The 27252-nt window shown below is 40.4% G+C and overlaps 1 protein-coding gene across 1 annotated transcript in view; it reads left to right on the top strand.

Moving 5' to 3' along the window:
- Positions 1-10127: 10127 nt before the first annotated feature.
- Positions 10128-27252, top strand: part of SCN11A (sodium voltage-gated channel alpha subunit 11) — a 103021-nt gene continuing 85896 nt past the window's right edge. Inside the window, exons 1-3 of the mRNA XM_056129319.1 lie at positions 10128-10394; positions 14683-14801; positions 16235-16342. Coding sequence (XP_055985294.1) covers positions 10128-10394; positions 14683-14801; positions 16235-16342 — 494 coding nt within the window. The remainder of the gene's footprint in view (positions 10395-14682; positions 14802-16234; positions 16343-27252) is intronic.

Genomic DNA, 27252 nt, shown 5'->3' with positions numbered 1-27252 from the left:
AAGAGATAAAGTTAAAACCCTTGTCTCTTGAGAGGATGTCACTAATAATTCAGCTTAATTCCAGGGACACATTTTCTCTTGGAGATTCTCCAAGGATAACATCTATCACATCACTGTTGTACATTACTGTGGTAATGTAGGTGAACACACCCAGCATGTCACCTGAACAGGGTAGACACCAGGACACAATTCCTGTCCCAGTAAAAGTGTCTTAAATCTCACCATGAATGCAGAACAGTGGTAGGTATTTGCCCACAAAGACCTCTGAAAAGCTGACGTTCGCAAATGGCAGGCAAGTTTGACAATGATTTCCTTCTCTTGTTTCCTAAAGTCTTTTTTATTGGATGAATCTATCTTCCAGGGCCCTGGCAGAAAAGAGACGGCCCATTCAAATGGGAGCGAATCTTACTAAGATACTAAGATACTTGAGAGTATCTTACTAATAGGGCTTTTTACAAAGGTGTCAGCAGAGTTTAGTAACAGAAACAAATGAGTGTGGAGTTCTCAGATATAAAACATGAGGTACATTGCATGCCACAGCCAAAGAGCAAGGGAAGTCCAGTAGGAGGGGATGAGGGCTGTGTGGAAGGGTCACCTGTCTGGGGGTTTTGGGACCCAGGAGCTGGGAACTATAATGGAAATCACTGGGAAGAAAATTCCTGACCTCACTCTTCACTATTATCTGGATCTTGAGTGTTTCCCATGGGCCAATCAGCCCCAATCAGAGGTGTTGGAGTCCCAGGTACCCCCAGGGCGGGTTCACGTGGACCCACTTCATGGGTAGTGAGAAGGATGGGGAGGGATTGAGAGATAGCCAAGGCAAACTGAGGTTGTATATTAAAGGTAAAGTGACAAACAAGAAATAAAAGCTCTTTGCTCCCCTCATGCATCCCTCTTTCCTCTGGTGAATCCACATCTTCTGACTTTCCATCCTACCTCCTTCTTAGGTACTCTCAATACTGTTACCACACTTCCCCCTAATTGCTCCAGATTTGGCATATGATTTAATCCTCATTTATGCCTTTCCTGGCCTCCTATACCATGTAAGACCGGGAGAGCTTGGTGAGGTATGGTACTTTGCACCCCCACCCTCCAGAACTTGAATGAATGAAGAAACGGATGGAAGTCAGATCTAAATCCCTCAGTTGGGATGGTCAGTCTAGCCCATCACCTTCTGGAGGATAGGCAGGGCCTTCTCAGGGGCCTCCCATTTTCTGTAATTTCCTCACTCTGGAAGATTCATAGCCTGCCATTCGAGGGGTGTGACATTCTGACTCTATCTTCAGACTCAGAGGGTATTTTGAACCCTTGAAGAATTTTTTACAATCCTTCTGTGATCTTACAAAAGTAACATGTAGAAAGCATACTCAGGCCAGTCACATGTGCTAGGGGAAAAGGAAGCTCAGATAGAGAAGAGAGCACCAAATAAAGGGTGTTGTGAGGATCCTCCCAGGGTGGGAGAAGCATGCTGAAAATAGACTATAGACCAAACATGATTGCCACTCAATGCCTCTTTTGCAAAACACAGTACCCAAAAGAAGAGAGAGAGAACAAGGGGGAATGTCCTGCCACAGAGGCAGGGTGAGGTGGGGGGGATGGGGGGTGGGAGGGATGCTGGGACCCGTGGTGGTGGAGGATGGGCACTGGTGGAGGGATGGGTACTTGATCATTGTATAACTGAAACCAAAGCACAAAAATTAAGTCTATAACTGTACCTCATGGTGTTTCTCTAATAAAAAAAAAAACCCAAAGAGCTCGGAAGGAAGGTGTTGAGGATATAAAATGGAAAATAAAATTCCCCGTCTTTGGGGCTAAGGAGATAGCTCAGAGAGCTGGAGTCCATGCCTACCAGAGTCCTGATGTCATTTGGTCCCCTGAGTATCAACTGGAGGTAGTTCTGTGGCTCCAGGTGGTTCTAATGGTTGAATCCAAGCAGTGCTTTAACTTCAGGCTGGAGCACTGAGCCAAAAGATCTGCACCGCCAGACAGGGTGTCAACAGGAGTAATCCCCAGCATCACCACTCAACACTGCTTGGGAGACCTTCTTGTCAACCAAAAAAGGTTTCCATCTTCACCTGTACTCCAGTCCCACATTCCTACTTTTAACCATTTTAATTTTGAAGTCTTCTAGTCCCTGTCTCTCTAATTCAAAAGAATTCTCTTTTACTTCAAGTCCTTGACTTATCAACCAGGAGTTATTGAATTGCCTCTCTGTAGATGAGGAATATAGCATACTGACAGATATCTTGCTCTCCCTGGGATTCTTCCAGTTTCTGATATATATATATATATATATATATATATATATATATATATATATATATTATAAAATTTGGGTTTGCAATTGATTGCCGGTATCATTTTAAGGTGTAGACTTCACTTTTGTTACTGGATCCATCAACCTTCCAGAGAATATCTGGATTCTCTAAAGGTGTAGGTTGAGGAAATTGGTGCCTCCAAACTTTGTCTTTACTCTCAATCAGTGGCTTGTAATAAATTTTGATACCTCTTCCGTAATTATAATGAATTCTGCTCTAGGATAGGATGATTGTTGAAATTAAGAGTTAATGTATAGGGGAACTGGAGAGATAGTACAGTGGGTAGGGAACTTGTCTTGAATGTGGCTTCGATCCCCAGCACCCCATATGGTCCTCCAAGCACTGACAGGAGTGATTCCTGAGTACAGAGCCAGGAGTAAGCCCTGAGCACTGCCGGGGGTGGCTCCAAAGCAAACAAACAAAAAGTTAACTTAGACTATTTCTCATCCGATGATTTAATAGCGATCATTTATAAAACCAAGTACATTCTTCTTGGGCCCAGAGAGAAGGGGATGGACTCTCATGTAACATCTTTTTTGGTTCATGATGGGGCATGTCCTCAGGGTCAAGGTTGAGTGGACTTTTCTTCCTGTTTTTGTCCTCTGCCGGCTCTTCAGGTAGTTTATTTGGCTTTACATGTAAAACATTACTGAAGAACTTCTTGTTTTCATAAAATTTATAATTACATTTCTTTGATGCTCACTGGGAAACTGGTTTCTTTTTTCTCTTTTTTTAGTCCACAGATCATAAACCATTTATTTTGATTTTCAAACACCTTTGGAAAGGTATCTCCCCCTCCTCTCTGGAAAATAGAGATTTTCTAGATTAGAAGATTATGGTTCAGAGACGGGTGCCCTCTAATTTACAACTAGTTGGAACAGTTGCATTTAAAGGTGATTGAAGTACCATCAGCCTAGAGTGACTTTCTTGGGCTAGCTGTACTTTTTCTTTGTTCTCATGAATTAAGTGTGTATGTGTGTGTGTGTGTGTGTGTGTGTGTGTGTGTGTGTGTAGGAAGGGGGATGGTGGTGCATGAGAGCACATGCGTATTCTTTTTCATTGTCTGGGGAACCTATGGTCAAATATTTTTTTTGGCAGAATCATTTAGCAGCTGAAATTTTTTCTTTCATACTTGATTGGTTAGTGACATTTGGGAAATAATTGTACTTAACCCTTTTCTTTTCTTTTCTTTTCTTTTTCTAAATTTTTATTAGTGAAACACCATGAGGTACAGTTGTAAGCTTACAAATTTTTGTGCTTGGGTTTCAGTTATACAATGATTGAGTACCTATCCCTCCACCAGTGCCCATTCCTCACCTACAATGCTCCCAGCATCCCTCCCACCCCTCACCCCCATCCCACTCCACCCCCATGGCAGGGCATTCCCTTTTGGTCTCACTCTCCTTTTGGGTGCTGTGGTTCGCAAAAGAGGCATTGAGTGGCAATTATGTTTGGTCTATAGTCTACTTTTAGCATGCATCTCTCATCCTGGGAAGATCCTCCCAACACCCTTTACTTGGTGCTCCCCTCTCTATCTGAGCTGACTTCTCCCCCAGCATGTGCGGCTGGCCTCCAAGCCATGGAGTGAAACTCCTGGTACTTATCTCGGCTATTCTTGGGTGTTAGTCTCCCATTTTGTTACTTTATATCCCCCAGATGAATGCAATCTTTCTATGTCTGTCCCTCTCCTTCTGTCTCATTTCACTTAGCGTGATACTTTCCATGTAGTACCACTTATATGTAAATTTCATGACTTCATCTTTTCTAACAGCTGTACCATTGTGTAGATGTACCAAAGTTTCTTTAACCAGTCATCTGTTCTTGGGAACTCTGTTTTTTTTCCCATATTTTGGCTATTGTGAATATTGCAGCAATGAACATAAAAGTGCAAAAGTCATTTCGACTATACTTTTTTGCCTCTCTGGGATATATTCCCGGGAGTGATATTTCTGGGTCAAATGGGAGCTCAATTTCTACTTTTTTGAGAATCGTCCATACTGTTTTTCAAAAGGGCTGAACCATTCAGCATTCCCACCAGCAGTGAAGGAGGTCCCTTTCTCACCACATCCATGCCAACACTGGTTGCTTTTTTTTTTTTTTTTTTAGTGAAAAACCATGAGGTACAGTTGTAGACTTACAAATTTTTGTGCTTGGGTCACAATTATACAACGATCAAGTAACCATCCCTTCACCAGTGCCCATTTTCCACCACCACAGGTCCCAGTATCCCTCCCACCCCCCATCCCCTCCATCCAACCCTGCCTCTGTGGCAAGGCATTCCCTTTTGTTCTCTATTTACTTTTGGGTGTTGTGGTTTTCAAAAGAGGCATTGAGTGGCAATCATGTTTGGTCTATAGTCTACTTTCAGCATGCTTCTCCCATCCTGGGAGGATCCTCCCAACACCCTTTATTTGGTGCTCCCTTTTCTATCTGAGCTCTCTTTTCCCCTAGCATGTGTGGCTGGCCTCCAAGCAATGGAGCAAAATTCCTGCTACTAATCTCAGCCACTCTTGGGTGTTAGTCTCCTATTTTGTTACTTTATGTTTGCAATCTTTCTATGTCTATCCCTCTCTTTCCGAGTCATTTCGCTTAACATGATACTTTCCATGTAGTACCACTTGTATGTAAATTTCATGACTTCATCTTTTCTAACAGCTACATAATACTCCATTGTGTAGATGTACCAAAGTTTCTTTAACCAGTCATCTGTTCTTGGGCACTCAGTTTTTTTTTCCAGATTCTGGCTATTGTAAACAGTGCTGCAATGAACAAACAAGTGCAGATGTCACTTCGACTATACTTTTTTGCCTCTCTGGGATATATTCCCAGGAGTGGTATTGCTGGGTCAAATGGGAGCTCAATTTCTAACTTTTTGAGAGTCGTCCATACTGTTTTCCAAAAGGGCTGAACCAATTGACATTCCCACCAGCAGTGAAGAGGGTCCCTTTCTCGCCACATCCGCGCCAGCACTGGTTGCGTTTGTTCTTTTGGATGTGGGCCAGTCTCTGTGGTGTGAGATGATATCTCATTGTTATTTTGATCTGCATCTCCCTGATGATTAATGATGCAGAGCATTTTCTCATGTGCCTTTTAGCCATTCGGATTTCTTCTTTGGGAATGTTTTTGTTCATCACCCCATTTTTTGATGGGATTAGATGTTTTCTTCTTGTAGAGTTCAACCAGTGCTTTGTATATCCTTGATATCAACCCTTTATCAGATGGATATTGGGTAAATATCCTTTTCCATTCTGTAGATTGACTTTGTATTCTGGTTACTGTATCTTTCGAGGGGCAGAAACTTCTTTAAGATAGTCCTGTTTCCACTTGGTTGGTCAGTGGAGTGTTGTCTTTGAAGATACTTTTAGCCTCAATATCGTGGAGGGTTTTGTCGACCTTGTCTTCCATATATCTTATGGAGTTTGACTTGATGTTGAGATCTTTAATTCATTTTGATCTGACTTTTGTGCATGGTGTTAGGCTGAGGTCTAAGCCCATTTTTTAAATTTAAATATTTTCATTTTTTAATCTACTGACAGCATGACAATTCATCAAATAGTTGACAGCATGACAATTCATCAAATAGTTAAAAAAACATAAGAAAAACTGCTTATTTTAGATTGATTTTTCTATTGAGGCAATATTCTAAGCCCGTTTTTTTTTGCATGTGTTAATCCATTTATTTTCTTGATCAGTTTTCTATGCAATGTAATCTATTTTCTGCATAGAAAGTTTTCAGAATTAAGTATTTAGGATAAATTTCACAATAAATCTGGAAATGATTTTAAATTTTTAAGTTTTAATTATTACACGTGCCATCTTGACTTTTATTACTTTATTGAGGTAATTAATTTTGTATGTGCAACCTCAATATCTCAAGTTCTCCTGTTTACTTTTATGAAAGAGTATTTGATTCTTTCATCCTTTTTTCAGTTAATGAGAACATTTTCCTGTGTGAGATTTTATTTTACCAAATTCTGGAGTTGATGATTTTAATAAAGTCCTTTTCCCCCCTTGGACCAATTTTTGTGATTCTCAGTCTAGCACTGTAGCACTGTAGCACTGTCCTCCTGTTGTTCATCGATTTGCTTGAGCAGGCACCAGTAACGTCTCACAACAAATTGTGAGACTTCTTGTCACTGTTTAAAATTAAATTCCTTGGGCCAGAGAAGTAATTAAAGGGGATAGAGCACTTGCTTTGCACGTAGTTGACTTAGGTTTGATCCTCAGAACCATTTATGGTCGCCTGAGCACTGCAAGGAGTGATTCCTAAGCCCAGAGTCAGGAGTAAGCCTGAGCACAGCCAGGTGTCAAAAAACAAAAACAAATATGCTGATTCCTAATTATTTTATCCTTCATATCAAATCTTAAAATATTCAGTTTCAGAGGTTGCTTGCTTTATTTTGTGTGATTTTTTTATAGAGTCTTTTTCCTCAAGAACACAAGGGGAGCATGTCCCCAGGATCAGCATCAGAGGATCCCAGAATGCAAGTTTCTTCTTTAATAGTTTGATTTTTTATGGTTTGGTTATTATTTCCATTGGATTCTTTGCTGGATCCTAGCTTAAGTTCCCATTAAATTTTTTTAATTGTACTGTTACAAAGATGATCATGGTCATATGGTCCCATTTTTGTTACTCATGCTCTTTCTCAGCTCACCTATTTTATATGATCATATAATATCTATATGCTGTTGTTTGTAAAAGAATTCATTCATATCTTAAGTGTCTCTAGTGAGCTCAAAACACAAATACACTAGAGTCTTACATTCCCACTTCAGCTATACAATTACATGAGTTTATTTGTGTTCTCTGTATGTGTGTGTGTGTGTGTGAGAGAGAGAGAGAGAGAGAGAGAGACAGAGAGAGAGAAAGAGAAATGGAGAGAGACAAAGAGAGAGAGCAGGGAGGTGGGCATGGAATGAATGGAAAGAAGAACAGAGAGGAGAGAAGGGCAGGAATAATAAGTTTACATGGCCAATCCCATCATCTAGAGCAGCGTTTCTCATTCAAAGGCCATATGGTCCTATAAAGGCCTAAAGGATATTCCAAAGAGGATAGAGGTGAAAATTGTATAAGTGGTGGTGGCTGTGTGAGGCTAGGGGACCAACAGGTAAGACAAGGTGGATACAGAAAAGATAAAGGTCAAGGAATGCTGAACTGATCTCATCATAAAGAGCGGACTTGAGCATGCAGTGACTGTATATATTTGCTGGCCCATAAATTTTCTGTATCTCATTGCCTTTGGCGGTTTAAAGACACATTCATTGTCTTAATGATGGCCTTAAACATGATCCAACTAATTTGTTTAGGCTTTACTGAGTAAAAAAATGACCCACAAGTTAGGATGGCTCTTTCAGAGGAATTTTCAAGAGAATTTTGGACTCTCTCTTTTTTTTTTTTACTTTTATGTGCTATTTTCAGAACTTCATGTTTATATGTTGTGATTCCTCTGCATTCACATGTCCCCTGGATCTCCAGATGCAGGTTGCATGAACAGCTTCCACCTCATGCATTTGAAAGGGAGAAGGTTCCCTTACTTCTTCCTCCTTCCCTGGTATTCTTTATCTGAGTAAGCGACACCGCTGTTGACCAGCTGACCAACCCAGGAGTCTTATTCCCTCTTGTTCCCTTAAATCCCTCCCCTCCCATTGGTCAGCTAGTCAAGCCTACTTTTATGACTCTCAAGACCTACTCCACTGCAGTAGGTCATTCTCAATGCTTGTGATTTGTTTCAAGCTCGTTTCTCTAATGCTAACCTCCCTCTGCCTGTTTCAAAACCTATCTAGTCTCCCCAGTTAGAGACATATTTAAGAATAAAGCCCTACTAGAGTTATTACTCTGTAGCAGCAGCAGCAGCAGCAGCAACAATGATCTCCTTTCTCTAAGCCTCTAGGGTTTTATATACATTATCTGTGATGTCTGGAGCCTTATTCATTATCCCACTCCACAAACTATTTCTGGTGAGAAAGAACCTGATGATGGACAGGGCTAGGGATGTAGCTCAGAGATTAAATGACTTTCTTTGCATATGTGAAGTCCTGGGTTTCCTCCTGGCACAACATACATTAAAAAAAAAGAAATAAAACAAAAACCACAAAACAAAACAAAAACCTGTGGAAGACACCATGTTTTTTTCCATTTACAGACACTTACACTAGCTGTTTGTCCCCCCAGCAACATTTGAATATCCTTCTTTTTTATTGTCTAAGTTTTATGTCCTTTTCAGATCTTAAAGAGATCAAAGCTTTGGGAAACCATCCCTGATTCCCCCAAACCTTGCTATTTATGCTTTAGATAGACATGGGACCCACTAATTCACCCTATTGTAACATTTGTCTTACTATATCGTAGTTTCCTATCTGTTTTTGGGGGGTCACACAGAGATGCTAAGGACTAACTCATGACTCTGTAATCAGGAAACACTCAAAACTATGTCAGACAATTTTATGTGGTGCCAGGAATCAAACTGGGAACAGCCACATGCAAGACAAGTGCCTTAACACCAGTGATATCTTTCTGGCCAAATATACCTGGTTATTTACTAAGCACTGCAATGAAAATAGATGTGCACAAATTAAGGTCTTTGTGTTATGACAGTAGATGCCAAGAAATGGAATGACTCAGTAGTATGGAATTTTTTTCTTATATTTTTGAGAAAATCTTCAATCTGTTTTTGATGGAGGCTAACCCAGGTGACAGTGAATGAGAGCTCTTTTCCATCACATCTCTATCAACACTGTGTTTCCAGTTTTTTCATATATGTCAGTCTCACTGGTGTGAAGTTAAATCTCATTGTTATTTTGATTTGTATTTCCCTGATAAGTGATGATGAGCAGTTTTTCATATGCTACTGACCATCTATATGTCCTCTTTGGGGAAGTGTCTTTATTTCTTCTCTCCATTTTTGGTGGGGTTATTAGTTTTTTTTTGTTACTGAGTTTTATGAATGTTTTAAGTTTAATACTAGAGCTTTATCTTATGCATGGTGTGCAAATATTTTCTCCCATAGTTGAGTGCCTTTATTTTAGCCCATGTTTCTTTTGCAAAGCACTGTCACTATCACTGTAGTCCCATTGTTCATTGATTTGCTTGAGTGGGCAACAGTAACGTCTCCTTTGTGAGACTTGTAACTGTTTTTGGCATATCAAATACGCCATGGGAGCTTGCCAGGTTTTGCAAGGCAAGACCTTTTAAAATTTGATGTAGTCATATTTGTTTATTTTTTGTTATCTTTGCCAATGAAATCAAATAATTGAAAACATCTCTGAAGTCTGGAGAATTTTGCCAAATTTTTAAACATACATTATGGATTTTAATCTAATCTTAAGGCTTTTATTTCACTTTGAATCAAATTTATTTGTTTCTTTTGTTTGGGAGCCACAGCTATCAGTGATCTAGTGCTAATTCTGACTTTAGGCTCAGGGTCACTCCTGGTGGTACTCAGAGAAACAGGTGGCACAAGGGACTGAACATGGACTTCCTGCATACAAAGCATGCATTCAGCTTGTTGAACTCTCTTTTTGGTCCATGATCTAACTTTTGTGTGTGGTGGAAGATATAGATCCAGTTTCCTTTTTATGGTCTCACATCTGACTTTGTATGTCTTCTTTCTATTTTGCACACACATCAGTGTTGTCTTTTCTCCCCTGTCTCACAACCAAGAGCTCCCAAGCCCTTTCTCCTCTGCCTCAACTCTGGTAAACTGCCATAAAAATTGTCCTTGGACAGTGGAATCTCTGAGGAGACAGTCTGATTTCTAATTCCCAGAACTCTCTTGGTGTCTTCTACTTATTCCTGTCTACAGGGTGAAGATGGATGACAGATGCTACCCAGTGATCTTTCCAGATGCTCGGAATTTCCGTCCCTTCACTGCTGACACTCTGGCTACCATTAAGAAGAGGATTGCCATCCAAAAGGAGAAAAAGAAGTCTAAAACTGTGACATCGGATGAACCCCTGCCTCGACCTCAGCTTGATTTGAAGGCCTCCAGGAAGTTGCCCAAGCTCTATGGGGACATTCCCCGTGAACTGGTATCAAAGCCCTTGGAAGACTTAGACCCATTCTACAGAAATCATCAGGTGCTTTCCTGGGGGGAGACTGAGGAGTTCTCACCTTGCTGTCACAATTGATGATACAAATTTCTCCAATATGTAGAGTGCAGGTCTTATTGCTCTTTTGCTATCATGTCATGGTGTTTCCTTCACAGTCTTCTGTATTCTCGTTGGTGGCGGTGCTAGGGAAGCTATGCGGTATCTAGGACTGAATCCAGGAATGTATTCCAGCCCTTTGAGCTTTCTCCCCAGCTTTTTCAATCCATATTTTCTCCCTTTTCATAGTCTGAAAAATCTTTTGTTAATCCTCTTATTCTCTCGGAAGTGCATGTCTTGGAGGAAAATGTGAAGACTAAGAGCAGCAAAAACATTAAAAGCAGGACAGAGATGAGGGAAAAATGATACGAGGAGGGATTCAAGTACTGGTCACAAAAGTTGGATGTGGGCCATTTCAGGAGATTGGCTTTATGACTTCGGAAGAGTCACTCCACTAATGTTTGTTTCTCTAACTGTAAAATATTAGTAACACCTGCTTTTTTTACCCTCCAGCACAGACACACTGTGGAAACACTTTTTAAATTGTAAAGCCTCATGTCATTGTTAAAGACTGTCCATTTCAGCAGCAATATTTTAGCACAAAAATAACCCCTTAGATTTAAAGTTTAAAATTTAAGTCTTAAACTTAGATTTTCCAGATCATTATATGAAATTTATGAAGTTCAGTACTCCAAATCAACACTTGACAGAAATTGAAACTCAGTAAATGAATATATAATCAAGTGGGAACATTTGTATTAAATATAACTCCATGCGAATATATAATAAGTTTTTTTTCATTTTCTCTATCTGGGTGCAGTTCTTTCATGAAGGTTCTGGTAAAGATTCCTTAATGACACTTAGAGTGAGGCAATGTGAGTTTCAAGTCCCTCAGATCACTGTTGGAAGGCCTGGGGCTCCGAGCACAGTCCCTTATAAACCATTCTTCCCCATTCTCTGGAGACCTTGCCATCCATTCTTGCCATGTGATCCAATAGACCATGGAAACCCACCTTACCAGAGGAACGAGGCTAGGGAATTGGGGTAGTTCCTAGAAAGTGTGAAATGCTAAGTGCATCCTTTGTTGACATCCATGAAAAATTGGCCTCTCAAAGAAGTCAAGTTGCTTTGTATGTTCTTAAATGGGGACAGGCTTAGGGCTGTCAACTCAAATAGAATAGTGTGTATAAAGGAAGAAGGGTATAGACAGGAAGGTCAGAAAGGGGAATAGATAGGCAGTAAAGCCACTCCAGTCTTTCCACTCCCATATCCCTCAAATTCCAAGGACTTCTAGGAGACAGGCTTGAATTAGCAGCTGAAGGCACTGTCTTGCCATAAGGTTAAATAGGAGATCTACAAGGCAGGAAGTACCCTGAAGTCTTGAGGATTGTGCTGCTCCAGTATGAATAGATATTCTGTGATCATTGTTGCGCAATGGGTCCTTCCTTTATTTTATTTTGCAGTCATACCCACCATTGCTCAGGGCCTACTTTCTACTCAGAGTCCAGGGGACAATTCTTTGCCATTATCAAACCCAGCCCTTCTGCATGCAAAGAACGTACTCCAGGCCTTTGAGCAATCTCCCCTCTTCCCCTGCGTCATTACTTTAAACCAGAAGATATGATATCAGTGGTCAGTGCTCACAATAGTCATGTGAGCCAACTTAGGCCATCATTAGCTTTTCATTTTATAAATGAGGAAACTCAGGCCTAGAGGGGGAGGTCACTTAAGCAGAGTCAAGCAGCCAGTAAGAAATGGAGCTGAAACTCAAAGCCAAGTATTAGAAGCTTCCATTTTTGAGAGTTAGGAGTGGAGACTTGTCAGCAAGCAGCCAGCAGGGTCTGGTACATATTGAGTCATAAAATTCTAGTACTGGGTATAGGGATATGTGCAGTGGTAAAGCATGTCTTTCATGTATAGGCTTTGGGTTCAATCCCAGCACTGTACACCAAACCGAACCAAACCAAACCAAGCCAAGCCAAGACAATCTAAGCCATGGAAAGCACAGTATCCTAATGATTATAGTTAATATACCATTAATTGCAATACTGAAAGCAAGGAGAAAATGTTTAAAATATCAAAATAAAAGAACAACAATGCAGAGACAGATCACACCACACATTAATCTGGGGGTAAACTACATCAAGGAGAGGTTTGATCTCTACTTCAAAATTGTCTTTCATCCAAAGGAATGCCACAAAATTTTCACAGTAAGTTTTGGGTTCCTCCCTTTAGAATTTCTATGATTATTTAATTTTGTTATGGAGGTAACAGAAAATATCCTAGTCCACACTTTCCCTTGTGTCCAAGTGACCAACCATTAAGGAAGTTCTGAAAACTCAGTAAAGGAAGGTTGAAGGTTGGCACTATCTGAAGTTCTGTTATTTTAAACAAGGCAATGCCCATTCTGCTCTCTTGGGCTGAGTGACAAAGATTATATGGTAGATTACATGTCAAGTTATAATTTTAGGAAATCTTAAAGAAACCATGTCACAGGAAGACAGGCATGACCCTCATTCTGGGAAGACCTTCCAACCATGGGGACATGTAAGAGGAAAACCAGGTTACAATGTAGAAAGAGGAGGGCTGGAGGCATAGTGCTTGTCTTGCATGTGATTGATCCCTGGCACTGAATTAATATGGTCTCAGAGCACCTCCAGGAGTCGCCTCTAAGTGCAGGGCCTAGAGTAAGCCCTGAGCATCATTGAGGCCAGTTCCCTCCAACCCCCACCTTTTACCCCTGTTGTCTAGGGGCTGCTTCATTCCCGGGGGCCAGGAAGACCTGCTAGGACAAAGAATCTTTCAATGGGATCCTATTGGGCATTCTGGTGGGCTAATTCATTATCTATTAGGTCTCTTTTATGTCCATGCCAAAGTCCAGTGACCATCCAGTCATTGTGACAAATGACTGAAAATGCCCACACATATATTTCCAGATGCCTTCTGTAAAGTCCCCCCTGCCAGTGGAAAAACACAGGCAGATATACTCCCGAGTCCATGGTGGCAATGGGAGAGCTAGTCTGGAAGTCTTGACTTCTGTTGGAGGTCTGATTTAATTGACATGCTATTTCATGTAGAACTGCTGAGACTCAGGCATAATAATATGGATTCTTCAGGTTTCTAGTTATTCTAAGAATCATACGAAATCTTCATTAATGTCCAAAACTAGAGAGTATAGCTCAGTAGTAGAGCACATGCACTGTATGTATGAGACTTTGGATTTAATCCCTAGCACCAAAAGTAATCAAAATGTTCGATTCCTCTGCCCCTCTCGGAGAGCCCGGCAAGCTACTGAGAATATCTTGCCCTCACGGCAAAGCCTGGCAAGCTACCTATGACGTATTCAATATACCAAACACAGTAACAACAAATCTCAAAATGGAGATGTTACTGGGCCCGCTCGAGCAAATCTATGAACAACAGGAGAACAGTTGACAGTTTGAATCTGTGAGATGTGAATGTTCAGTTCTGCTTATGTTTCTTCAAGTTCTCTCTTCTCTCTCTTTTTAGTTTTTGGGTCACTCCCAGCAATGCTCAGGATTTATTCCTGACAGTGCACTGGGGAACATATTGGACGCTGGGGATTAAATCTGGGTTTGCAGCTGCATGCAAGGCATGCATCCTACTCAGTGTATTATCTCTCCAGTCCCAAGTTCTCTTATAGTTGTTGTCTCCATAGAAACACGTCCACAGTGTGATACAAAGTATTTTGTTGGGCCACATCATTGCTATTCATTTTTATTTTGTTTCCTGGGCCCATACATTCTGTCTCTGGGGCCTTCAGAGAACAGGCAATAAACCACATAATTAAGTGTAGGTCAACTCTAGGACCTCATATACCACTGGTTCCCACATTATCTGGTGATGTTGGCACAGAGCAAGATGAAGTCATGGATGATCCAGATCTTTTTAGTGACATGTCTTTGTGACATCCACCTGAATCACTTTGCTAGTGAGAAGACTAGCACTCTTAACAATGAAATTACCTAAAGACACCTTCCCAGAACACATCCTTACTGTGCAGTGACACGTTCCTGTATGCCATTAGTGGACAAAGCCCAGCCCAACACTTAGCTTGGGACCCTGAATCTGGTGCAGGTGCAAAGTTACAGTGTAGGCTGATTAGAAAAAAAACGTGGCTTCAGAAGCTGTAGTTTTTGTACTCACCTAAGCTATGTCTCAGTTCATGGTGCCACTGACTTTTCTTTAAATGACGCCATGATCCATGTTGCTTTGTTACTGTGTCTAATCAATGCTATTTATGTTTTTCCCCCCACAGACATTTATGGTGTTGAATAAAAAGAGGACAATCTACCGCTTCAGTGCCAAGCGTGCCTTGTTCATTTTTGGGCCTTTCAATCCAGTTCGGAGTTTAGCCATTAGAATCTCCGTTCATGCATATCCTTTGCGGCATCTATTGTTGAATCAGGTCCTATAAAAAGGGCACAAGCTCTATGTTGTCAGAGTGGAAAATGATTTCGACACAGTCTGACTGTGTGCCTGCTGCTGCACACTGGGGGCTGGCAGAGGCAGGTGTGAATGGGGCTCTGAAGGAGCCTTACCTCAAAAGGGGACATGTGGAAAGGCAGGCCATTTCTTGAGAGAGATGGGAAATTGGAAGAGGTGGAGTGCAGAGTAGCCACTGCCAAAGGAGGCATCAAGGATGGCTTCTTGGAGGAAGAATTTTTAAATTGCAAGCTGAACAAAGTTTGCAGAGCAGCAACCTATGTGGTATGTTTCAGCTGATAGATACACGTGTGGTGGTGGGTCTACACAGAGGGTATTTTTTTTTCTTTTTGGGTCACACCTGGCAATGCAGAGGGGTTACTCCTGGATCTTCACTCAGGAATTACTCCTGGCGGTGCTCGGGGGACCATATGGGATGCTGGGAATCGAACCCGGGTTGGCCGTGTGCAAGGCAAACACCTTACCCGCTGTGCTATCACTCCAGCCCCTACACAGAGTTTTAAGATTTTTAAGAAATGGTTTGTAGTGTTAGAAATATGGATTTTTATATGAATGTTAAAATTCATGAATAACTAAATTTAAAAAACAAAAAAACGTAGCCTCTCTGGCCAGATGAGACTCGTACTCTCACTGGACAGAATTGCTGTAAGGAGAAACTACAGATTCTTTGAGTACAACTCCACCTATTCCTCTGACCCAACAGCAGTCTGTTTTGCACTTTCTAGAGCTTGCCAGACTTGAAGACTTAGGGTTTGCAACCGCAATCTGAAAAGAAAAAAAGCTGGAATGAGTAAGTATGTGTGATGTGTGCAAGGGGCAGTTTGGGGCAGGAGAGAAAGACACAGGCTCATGGGCACAAAGAAATACTAAGGATGGTATGACATGAAAACTATGCAGGATGGGTCCCCCAGAAGTAGGTTCTGCAGTGGGGCTGTCTACATGAGTTTTGGAAGGGTGTGGGGGGTATTCTCTGGAGGTAGAAGGGAGGCCGCAAGGAGCACAAGAAGAGCAAGGATTAACCTCAGTTTAGTCTGCCCAGAGAGCTCTGGAGCATGAATCTATAGCACAGAGCCCAGGTTTTTTTTTATGGATCTCAAGTGTGCTGACTTTGAGTTAGCTGAAGGGAGGACTCAAATGAATGGGAAGGAGTGGTGTGTCACTCTCCAGGTGAGGAGGTTGCCTTTACGCTTGCCTTTACGCTGGAGAACAGTTCATGGGGAGAGGAGACCGCTGTGAGTTGTTCTCAATCAGAGTTGAGAGTGAGGGTCAAGTTGTACCCACAGAAAAGGGAACGTCCCTTATAGTAAGGGGTGTTGTGTTGTGTGCCATTCCTGTGTGAGCCAACCTTAACCAGCGCCGGCCACCCTGTTCAGCATGTTCATCATCTGCACGGTCATCATCAACTGTGTGTTCATGGCCACCGCTGGGGTGAAGGAGAGCAACAGCAACATCACAGACACCAACATTGCCGAGTGAGTGTTTGTCCTGAGCTTGTGTATCTTCTTTCTCTCATTGGCTCTTGGGTCATGGGTACCTTGGGATTATACAATGCCAAGGATTATACAATGCCTGGGCTGGTGTGTGCAAAACATGTGCATTGGTCCTGGCCTTGCTGTTGTTTGTTGGTTTCTGGTTTTGAGGGTCATATCCAGAGGTGCTCAAGACTACTCCTGGGTCAATACTTGGGGACTATGCCTGGTGGTGCTCGGGACTCACTCCTGGCTTTGAACTGAGGATTTACTCCTGGCGGTGCTCAGGTGACTATATGGGATGCCAGGGATTGAACCCGGGTTGGCTGCATGCAGGACAAGTGCCTTACCCACTGTACTATCACTCTGTCCCTATTTTATAGCAATATTGTATTTTTAAAAAATAAATATGCTAAATTTTACTTGTTTTAGTATTTTACTACCATCAATAGCCTTGCAATAAGATTCCTTTGCAAAAAGCTAATTAAAATATTTCTTTTGATAAAGTTTTAGAAATGTACTTACTATGTCAAAATATACAATTTATGCTCTATAAGTGTGTATCTTTCAAAAAGTTTCTATCATTCTTTTCTGCCACCAGCAGTATATTCTAGTAACTAGTTATATTACATTCTTACCAACATTGCATTTTTCTACATTGATTTATAAGGCTTAAACTATTTGAATTTCCTTAATTCCAAGTGGATTTTTTGGGTTGTTTAAGTTCATGAATTGTGTATGCCCACCTTCGATCGTGTGTCATTTCTGGCTCTTTCCTGGACTTGTCCCCTTCCATCTGTAGCCACAATTACTGGCTTCACACATTGTTCCTGGACAGCACATACTAGTCAAGCACCTTACCTGTTTATGAGCACTTTATCTCTCTGGCCCATTTTCACAATAGTGTTAATATTAATGTTGTAGGCACCAAACCCAGCAACAGATTGTCAACATCCCTCAACTGCTGTCCCTGGTCCCTCCTCTCCCTCTTCCTCACCTCTTTTTTTTTCTTTTTTGGGTCACACCCAGCAATGCTCAGGGGTTACTCCTGGCTCTGCACTCAGGAATTACTCCTGGCAGTGCTTGGGGGACCATATGGGATGCTGGGAATCGAACCCGGGTTGTCTGCGTGTAAGGCAAACGCCCTACCCACTGTGCTATCGCTCCAGCCCCTCTTCCTCACCTCTTAACATATTCAGTTCTATAGGCAGAATCTCTGTCTGTATTCATCGGCTATTATTATTGTCTATTCCTTAGCTACATTTCTTTATACTCCACATACGAATAAGACTATTCAGTATTTGTGCTTAGGGGAAAAATTTATTTTTTGTTCACAGAGGTGAGAGAGGTTGGGTCACAGCTGTCCCTGAGTTAGCCATCAGGGCTTACTCCTGGCCGTGCTCTGGGGAACCATTCTGCAGTGTGGGGAATCTCACCAGGGTCAGCCACATGCAAAACGAGTCCCCTGTCCACTGTACTGCCTCTCCAGCCCCTCATTCGATATCTGTCCTTTTCCCTCTCACTCACTTCTCTCAGCCTGATGCTGTTTCATTCCATACAAGTGTCAGCTCTCTTTTCTCTTCGTTGGGGTGGGGAGGGGGCACACCTGGTAGTAGTCGGGGATTAGTTCAGAGGTCATTCCAGTCAGGACCTTGGGGAACCATATGGGATGCTGGGGATTGAACATGTATCAGCTGCATTCAGGGCCCACACCCTACTTGCTATACATAAACAATCTTTATGGACGATTGTTCTGGCCCCAGCCTTCATCTTCTGATGAAAATAGCTGCAAGATTTCATTGTTTTCTCATAGCAGAGGAGTGTTTTGTTGTGCCACAATTCCGTTTTTATTAAAAATTTTTAAAAATCACCTTGAGATAAACAGTTACAAAATTGTCTGTGATTGGGTTTCAGTCATATTCTCTCTCTCTCTCCCCCCCCGGCCCCCCATTTTTCTCTCTCCTTTTGGTCATTCTGATTGCAGTAGAGGTACCGTAAGTTTATCATGTATGTCCCTTTACCTACTTTCAGCACCCAATTCTTATCCAGAGTGACCATTTCCTACTGTCATTGTAATAGTGGTCCCTTCTCTATTCTAATTGCCTTCTTCCCCTTCCCCACACTGTAACAAGCTTCCAACAATGGGCCAGTCTTCTAGTCCTTCTGTCCCTCATTTCTATTGTAATACTCTCATATTGTGTTTTTTATATTCTAAAAATGAGTATAATCATTTAATTTTTTTATCCACTCATCTGTTTTGGAGCTCTTGGATTATTCCCAGATCTGTCTGTTGTAAATAGTATTGTAATAACACAGATGGTTAAATATAATTTTGAATTAATATTTTTAGGCTCTTGGGAAGATACCAATGAGTAGAATTACCTAAGATTACCTAATCAAATGCAAGCTCTTTTCTTAATTTTTTTTTAATTTTAGAATTCTCTATGCTGTTTCCTATGAAAACTGAACTAAGTGACAGTCTCACCAACTGTTTATAAGGGTTCCCTTCTTATCACATCCCTACCAGCCCTGGTTGTTCATAGTGTTTTAAAAACAGTTGTTCTACAACTGTACCTCATGGTGTTTCACTAATAAAAATTTAAAAAAAAACAGTTGTTCTAACTAGTGTCAGGTGATATCACATGTTTTTAATTTGCATTTCTCTGATAATTAGTAATGCTGGAAGCTTTCTTATTTATTTATTTATTTATTTATTTATTTATTGTTTGCCTTTTGGGGTCACACCTGGCAATGCACAGGGGTTACTCCTGGCTCTGCACTCAGGAATTACCCCTGGCAGTGCCCAGGGAACCATATGGGATGCTGGGAATCGAAATCAGGTCGGCTGCATGCAAGGAAAACACCCTACCCGGTGTGCTTTCGCTCCAGCCCTATGTTGGATACTTTTCAATATTCCTATTTGCTACCTGTATATGTTGTTTGGGAAATATATGTTGATTTCTGCTCCCCATTGTTTTGATAAGGCTATTTATTTAGTCGTTGAGTTTTAAGAGTATATCATATATATTGGATATTAGCTTTATTGTGAGATCCTTTCTTAAAAGGTACACCTTATTCCCGCGCCCCCCCCCCCCCCGCCACTGTGCAGAAACTTTCTAGTTTGATGTAATTCTACTTATTTTTCTCTTATTTTGTTAGCCAATTGTGTCAAATAATTAAAGATACATCTGAAGTCAGTATTATAGAGAATTCTGCTTATGTTTTCTTTAGTGTATTTTATGGATTTGGGTTTAATATTGAGGGCTTTGCTCCACTTGCATTAACATTTCTGTGTGCTGTGAGATGAAGGTCCAGATTATTATTATTTTTTGCATGTGGCTATCCAGTTTTCCCAGTAGCCTTTGTTGAGGAGACTACCCTTGCTCTACTTTATGTACTATGCTTCTTTGTCATAAATTAACTGTCCATACATATAAAGGTTTATGTCTGGGCTTTCAATTCTGTTCCATTAGTCTGAGAATCTGTCTTCATTTCAGTACACAGTTTTATTTGCTATAAACCTAAAGAATAATTTAAAGTCAGTAAATGCAATGTGTTACATAAATATTATTTTATAGATTTCTTTGGCTATTCATGGAGTTTTATTGTAGCATTGTAGCACTATCTTCCTGTTATTCATTGATTTGCTTGAGCGAGTACCAGTAACATCTCCATTGTGAGACTTGTTACTGTTTTTGGCATGTTACCCTACACAAATTCTTATAGTATTTGTTTCATGTTCCTGAAGAATATCATGGGAATTTTGATGGAGACTGCATTGAATCTGTATGCACTTTGGATAGAATAGCCATTTAACAAGTTTAAGCTTTCTAACTCACAAACAAGGAATATGTTTCACTTTCCTTGTATTTTCTATTTCTTTCAATGTTGAATTATACTTTCTTTGTATAAGTCTATCATCTCTATCATTAAAGATTGCCTAATTGTTTTCATCTATAAATTCAACAGATTCTTGTACATTGCTTTTATACTTGCAATTTTGCTGTGTAGATTTATTATTTCTAGAAGGTTTTTTTTTTTTTTTTTTGCTTTTTGGGTCATACCCGGCGATGCACAGGGGTCACTCCTGGCTCTGCACTCAGGAATTATCGAATGCTGGGAATCGAACCTGGGTTGGCCATGTGCAAGGCAAATGCCCTACCCGCTGTGCTATCACTCCAGCCCCATTTCTAGAAGGTTTTGTTGTTGTTATAGATTTATGGTTTTCTACATATTATACCATTAGATCTTACTTTTTTTTTTGACAATTTGAATCCTATCCTTTTATTATTTATGATTTAGTTGCTGTGACAAGGACTTTCAATACTATATTGAATAATAGTGGTGAGGGTGGACATTTTTGTCTTGTTCCTGAACATAGAGGAAAGACTTTTAGTGTTTTACAATTGAGTATGATGTTAATAGTAGAGGCCCTCCCGTTGATCATCGATTTGCTCGAGCGGGCCCAGTAACGTCTCCACTGGAGACTTTGCTGTTACTGTGTCTGGCATATCGAATACTCTCGGTAGCTTGCCGGGCTCTCCAAGAGGGGCGGAGGAATCGAACTCGGGTCGGCCATGTTGGCTGCGTGCAAGGCAGACGCCCTACCCGCTGTGCTACCGCTCCAGCCCTATGATGTTAATAGTGCTTGTGATATAAGGCCTTTGCTATTGAAGAAAGTTTTTTTCATATCCTCATTGTGTTGAGAATTTTTACAAAAATAGGAATTTGATTTTGTTGAATGCCTTTTCTGAATATCTTCTTCTTATTATTATTATTATTATAATATTATTATTATGCCTGGAATGAAGCTCAGGGGCTCACATACTCGAGGCAAGTGTTCTGTCACTGAATCACATCCCTGGTCCTTATTACATGATTTTTATCTTTCCTTTTACTTTCCTTTTTATTTTCCCTTTTATCACATTTATTGAATTGCACATATCTAATCATTCTTGCATCTCTGTCATAGTAGCACTTGGTAATTAAAAGGATTATAGCTAAGGTCCCTTTATTGTATTGTTGAGTTTAATTTTCTAAGATTTTCTTGAGAATCTTCGCATCTGGGTTCATGAGGGGTATTGGTCTGATATACCTATATGCTTTTGATATTATAGTAATATTGACTTCATGAAAACTGTTTAAAAGAATTCCTGTGTCTTTAACATTCAGGAAAAGACTGAGAACTTTAGGAATTTAGGTCCTCTTTGAAGGTTTGGAAAAACTCACTGTGAACCTGTCTGTACCTTGGTTTTTGTTTGGGGGGTGGAGAGGTACTTTTTATTTAAATGCTAGCTATTCTGTTCAGATGTTCTACTTCCTCCTTATTTTGTATTGTGTGGTTTTGAGGTTTGAAAAATGTATTGTTTTTTTCCTAGGGTCTCCAGTTTCATGAAGTTCACAATAAGTTGCTCATAATATTCTCATATGACATTTTTATATTTATGTGGTGTGTACAACTTCTTCCCTTTAATTTGTGATATAAATTATTAGAATTTTCTTTGTTTTCCTTTGTGATGATAAGAGTTTGTTGATTTTGTTTATTCTTTAGAAAAAATTGATCTTACTTTTATTGATCTTTCATATTTGTTGTTTCTTTGACTTACACTATAATTTATTACATTTTTCTCTTTCTTACATCAGGATTCCTTTGCTGTTGCTGCTTTTCTAGTTTTTGTTTTGGGGGACTACAGTGTCAGTGCTCATTGCTTACTCCTAGTTGGGGACTCAAGAGATCACTCCTGGCAGTGTCTGGGAAATTTCAGTGCAATTTCAGGGATTGAACCTGGATTCTCTGTGTGCAAGGTCAAACAGCTGTACTATCTTTTCAGCCCCATATTTAAATTTGTTTGGAACTCTTTGAGTGTCTTGGATCTAGATGTATGACAATCCCGAGAGTGAGAAAATTCTCAGCTATAATTGACTTGACCAATAATTCTTCCACTTTCTGTCTTTTCTTTCCTTCCAGAACTCCTAATAATATGGATGTTATTTCTCTTGATGCTGACCCATAGGGTCCTCATATTTTCTTCATTTTTCTTAATTATTTTTTTCCCTTTTTTATTGATGGTTTCAAGTTATTTTATTCTCAAGCACACTGGTTCCTTCTTGAATTCTGTTATTCAGCTGCTGAATCACCTATTGTGTTATTTTAGTTCCTGCCATGTTCTTTAGCCAATTTATTTTGATTTTTTAATTAAAAAAATTTTATTATTATTATTATTATTTTTTGAAACAAACAGATTTTATTTGGAGGACTTTTAAGGTGTGGAGGGGGAGAGAGTGAGAAAGAGTAATGTACTAAAGAGAGAACGCGGGCTTCTCCAAGGGCGGAGAGAGCCTCTACACACATACCAGCATTATACACGAAAGCATGAAAGTACACATCTCAAGAGGAGAGATGCAAGCAACACATGTGCTCAGTCACCACATATGCTCAGCCCCATGGGCGCAAGCAGCACATGAACTTGGGCAGCATATGTGCCTCTTTAGTCAATTTAGATTGCCCTTTCTTCGTGCTTTCTTTCCTTGTCAGAGGTCTCTTCTATTGCTTTCCTCACTTCAGTGAGAATCCTTACCATTGTCACTTTGAAATATTCTTCTGCAACAGTAACGACCTCTTGCACGCTCTGGAATTTAGTCTTCCATTTGGGTAAAGGGCTCCTCCTCTTTTTCACTGTATAAGGTGCCCTAGAGGTGAGGGTCTGGCTTTCTGCAGACCAGGTAGTCAAGGTAGGGCTCACATTTGGCAATTCTGTACAGCGGCTCAGTTTGTGTGGATTCTGATCACTGCCTTTCAATATAGAAAGTTCAGTACAGACTGTACTCCTCACTGCTTTCAGTTTCTAGTGCCTCACTATGGATTTGTTGTTGTGGTCCTTAAGTGAGGACTGCCACACACTGTAGAAATAGATTTTTCTCAATCTTTGGTGAAAGTCTCCTTTCTGGCTATTGGTTCATATTTGCTCTCAAACAGATGAAGTGGAGGAGGGTGGGGGGCAGATTTTCTTTCACCTGGGACAGGCTGTTTTCTGTGCACTGCCAACCTCATCTTGGAATGATGGAGGCTTGCTTCCCTGCATGGGATCATGATGTAAACACACTGAAACTGTCAGCCTGGAGACCTGCGAAGTCCGGGTTTAATCTCCTGATCAGGTTTTGTGAGGGTGGAGATTTTCAAGGCGAGGCATGGATTTTCAGCACAATGCTTCTCCACACAACCCCCAGGAACGTTTTGTCGTGTGCCTTACCAACTTGTGCTTCACCTCGACTACCCCAAGACTGTGCAACCTCCTGATCTGTACAGATGCACCAGGGAGATTCTCCGGAACTGTTCATTGGTTACTCCCATGCACTTCCTGCTTTGGGAATCTGTGACCCTTTCTATTATTTGATGAACTTGTTACTTTGGAGACGTTGAGACTATTTTACAGGGCTCCCTTCTCTACTCTCTGAGCATTGTAGAATATTAAAATATTATAGAACATTACAACCACTCTCCCAAGTTTTTTCTTTTTTTTTCAAGTACTGGATAAATTTCTAGATTCATATAACCTCTCAAAGGCTGAACTAAGAAGATATGGAATACTTGAACAGACCTACCACTATTGAGGAAACAGAAATGGTAATCAAATCTTCCCCAAAACAAAAGCCCAGACGCAGATAGATTCATAAGTGATTCTTTCAAACCTTTAAAGAGGACCTATTGCCAATCATTTTTAAGCTTTTTCAAGGAAACTGAAGAAACAGAAATACTCCAAATAGTTTCTATGAAGCAAATATCACCCTGATACTGAAAGTAGAGAGAGACACCACAAAAAAGAGAATTACAGGGAAATCAATATCCCTGATGAACATAGATGCAAAAATATTCAAGAAAATTCTGGCAAATAGAATTCAATAGCTCATCAAAAAGATCATACTCCATGATCAAGTAGAATTCAACCCAGGATACAAGGATGATTTAATATTTGCAAGTCAATCTACATAGTACACCGTATCAATAAAACGTAAAACCAGTATAATCATATCAATAGATACAGAGAAAGTATTTGACAAGATCCAGCACCCATTAATGAGAAAAACTCTCAATAAAATGGAAGTTGAAGTAATGATCCTCATTATAGTCAAAGTCATCTATCACAAGCCCACTGCAAGCATTATTTAAATGGGGGAAAACTAAAAGCTTTCCATCTAAGATCAGACACAAGACAAGGGCACCCACTTTGACCACTCTTATTAAATGTAGTTCTGGAAGTACTTGCCATAGCAGTTAGTCAAGAAAAAGATATCAAGGGCATCCAAATAGAAAAGGAAGAAGTCAAGCATTCACTATTTGCAGATGATATGATACTATTCTTAGAAAATTCTAAAGAGTCTACGTGATAGCTCCTAGAAACATTGATTTGTAAAGTGGCAGGTTACAAAATCAATACCCAAAAGTCCATGGTTTTCCTATAAATAAATAATGAAAGAGAAGAAAGAGATATTTAAGAACACCCAATTCACAACTGTGCTTCGGAAAATCAAGTACCTCGGAATCAACTTAACTAAAGGAGTTAAGGACCTATACAAAGAAAATTACAAAACACTCCTTCAAGAAATAAAAGCGGACATGAGGAAATGAAGACATATCTCCTGCTTATGGATAGGGAAGATTAACATTGTCAAAATGGCAATACTTCCCAAAGCATTAAACATATTCAATGCAGGTCCTTGAAGAATACCCATAACACTTTTCAAAGAAATAGATCAAACACTCCTGAAATTCATATGGAACAATAAACAATAGCTAAAGCAATCCTTGGGGAAAAGAAGATGGGAGGCATCACCTTCCCCAACTTCAAACTGTACTACAAAGAGGTAGTAATTAAAACAGGATGGTATTGGAATAAAGACAGACCCACAAATTAATGAAATAGAGTTTAATATCCTGAAACATACCCTAAAATATATAATCACTTAATCTTTGATAAGGGAGCAAGAAATATGATCTGAGCAAGGAAAGCCTCTTCAACAAGTGGTGCTGGGAAAACTAGGAGCTACATGTTAAAAAATGAACTCAGACCTCTATCTAACACCATATACAGAAGTCAGATAAAATGGATTAAAGACCTCAACATCAGATATGAATCCATACAGTAAGTGGAGGAAAATGTTGACAAAATCCTTCATGACATCGACATCTTCAAAGACATCTTCAAAGATGAAACACCACTGACCAAGCGAGTGGAAGCAAAGATTTAAAAAATGGGAGTACATTAAACTAAGAAGCTTCTGCACTGGGCCGGAGTGATAGCATAGCGGGTAGGGCATTGCCTTGCATGCGGTCGACCTGGGTTCGATCTCCGGCATCCCATATGGTCCCCCAAGAACTGCCAGGAGTAATTCCTGAGTGCAGAGCCAGGAGTAACCCCTGAGCATCGCTGGGTGTGACCCAAAAAGCAAAAAAAAAAAAAAAAAAAGAAGCTTCTGCACCTCAAAAGAAATGGTGACCATGGTACAAAGACAGTCCATGGGATGGGAAAAATTATTTACCCAATCCCCATCTGATAAGATCTTAATATTCAAGATATATAAGGCACTGGTTGAACTTTATAAGAAAAAAAACATTCAACACCATCAAAAAATGGGGAGAAGAAATGAAGATAAAAGAAGAAATTAAAATGACAAAAAAGCACATGAAAAAATGCTCTATATCACTAATCATTAGACAGATGCAATTCAAAACAACAATGAGATATCATCTCACGCCAAAGAGACTGGCACACATGCAAAAGAACGAGAACAACTAATGCTGGTCCAGATGCGGGGAGAAAGGTACTCTTCTTCATTGTTGGTGGGAATGCAAATGTCCCAGTCTTTTTGGAAAATAATATGGACATTCCTCAAAAAAGAAGAAATTGAGCTCTTACTCAACCCAGCAATACTACTTCTGAGAATATGCCCCTGGGTGCCCCGAAACAGAGCAGAAAAGCCATCTGCACTTCTATGTTCATTACACCACTATTTACAATAGCCAGAATCTGAAAACAACCTGAGTGTCTGAGAACAGATGACTGGATAAAGAAACTATGGTACTTCTACACAATGGAGTACTCTGCAGTTGTTAGGAAAAAATGAAGTCATGAAATTTGCTTATAAGTGGATGGACATGGGAAGCATCATGCTGAATAAAATGCATCAGAAGGAGAGGGACAGAGTCAGAATGACCGCATTCATTTGGAGACAGAGAGAGAGATAGGGAGAGAGGGAGGGAGAGGGGGAGAGAGAGAGAGGGAGAGAGAGAGGAGAAAAGTGCCTGCCATAGTGGCAGGTGGGCTGGGGGTGGGGGGAGGGAAACCAAGATCATTAGTGCTGAGAAATATACACTGGTGTTGAAATATTTTATGACTGAAGCCAATCCATGAACAACTTTATAACTGTATCTCACTGTGATTCAATAAATAAATAAATAAATAAATAAATAAATAAATGTAGCACTGTAGCACTGTCCTCCCCTTGTTCATCAATTTGCTCGAGCGGGCACCAGTAATGTCTCCATTGTGAGGCTTGTTATTACTGTTTTTGGCATATCGAATACACCATGGGGAGCTTGCCAGGCTCTGCCGTGCGGGTGGGATACTCTCGGTATATCACGGTATATCGAATATCTCGGTATATCGAATACATCACGGGTAGCTTGCTGGGCTCTTCGAGAGGGATGGAGGAATCAAACCCAGGTCGATTGTGTGCAAGGCAAACACCCTACCCTCTATGCTATTGCTCCAGCCCAAATAAGTAAATAATTAAATAAATGTATGTGCTTGGGCTGGAGTGGTAGTACAGCGGTAGGGCGTTTGCCTTGCACGCAGCCAACATGGCCGACCCGCGTTCGATTCCTCTGCCCCTATCGGAGAGCCAGGCGAGCTACC

Source organism: Sorex fumeus, unplaced genomic scaffold (assembly GCF_029834395.1).
Source record: "Sorex fumeus unplaced genomic scaffold, SorFum_2.1 ptg000072l, whole genome shotgun sequence".
NCBI classification, from domain to species: domain Eukaryota; kingdom Metazoa; phylum Chordata; class Mammalia; order Eulipotyphla; family Soricidae; genus Sorex; species Sorex fumeus.
Note: the sequence above shows the minus strand (reverse complement) of the source record. Positions and strands in the feature narration are given on the sequence as shown.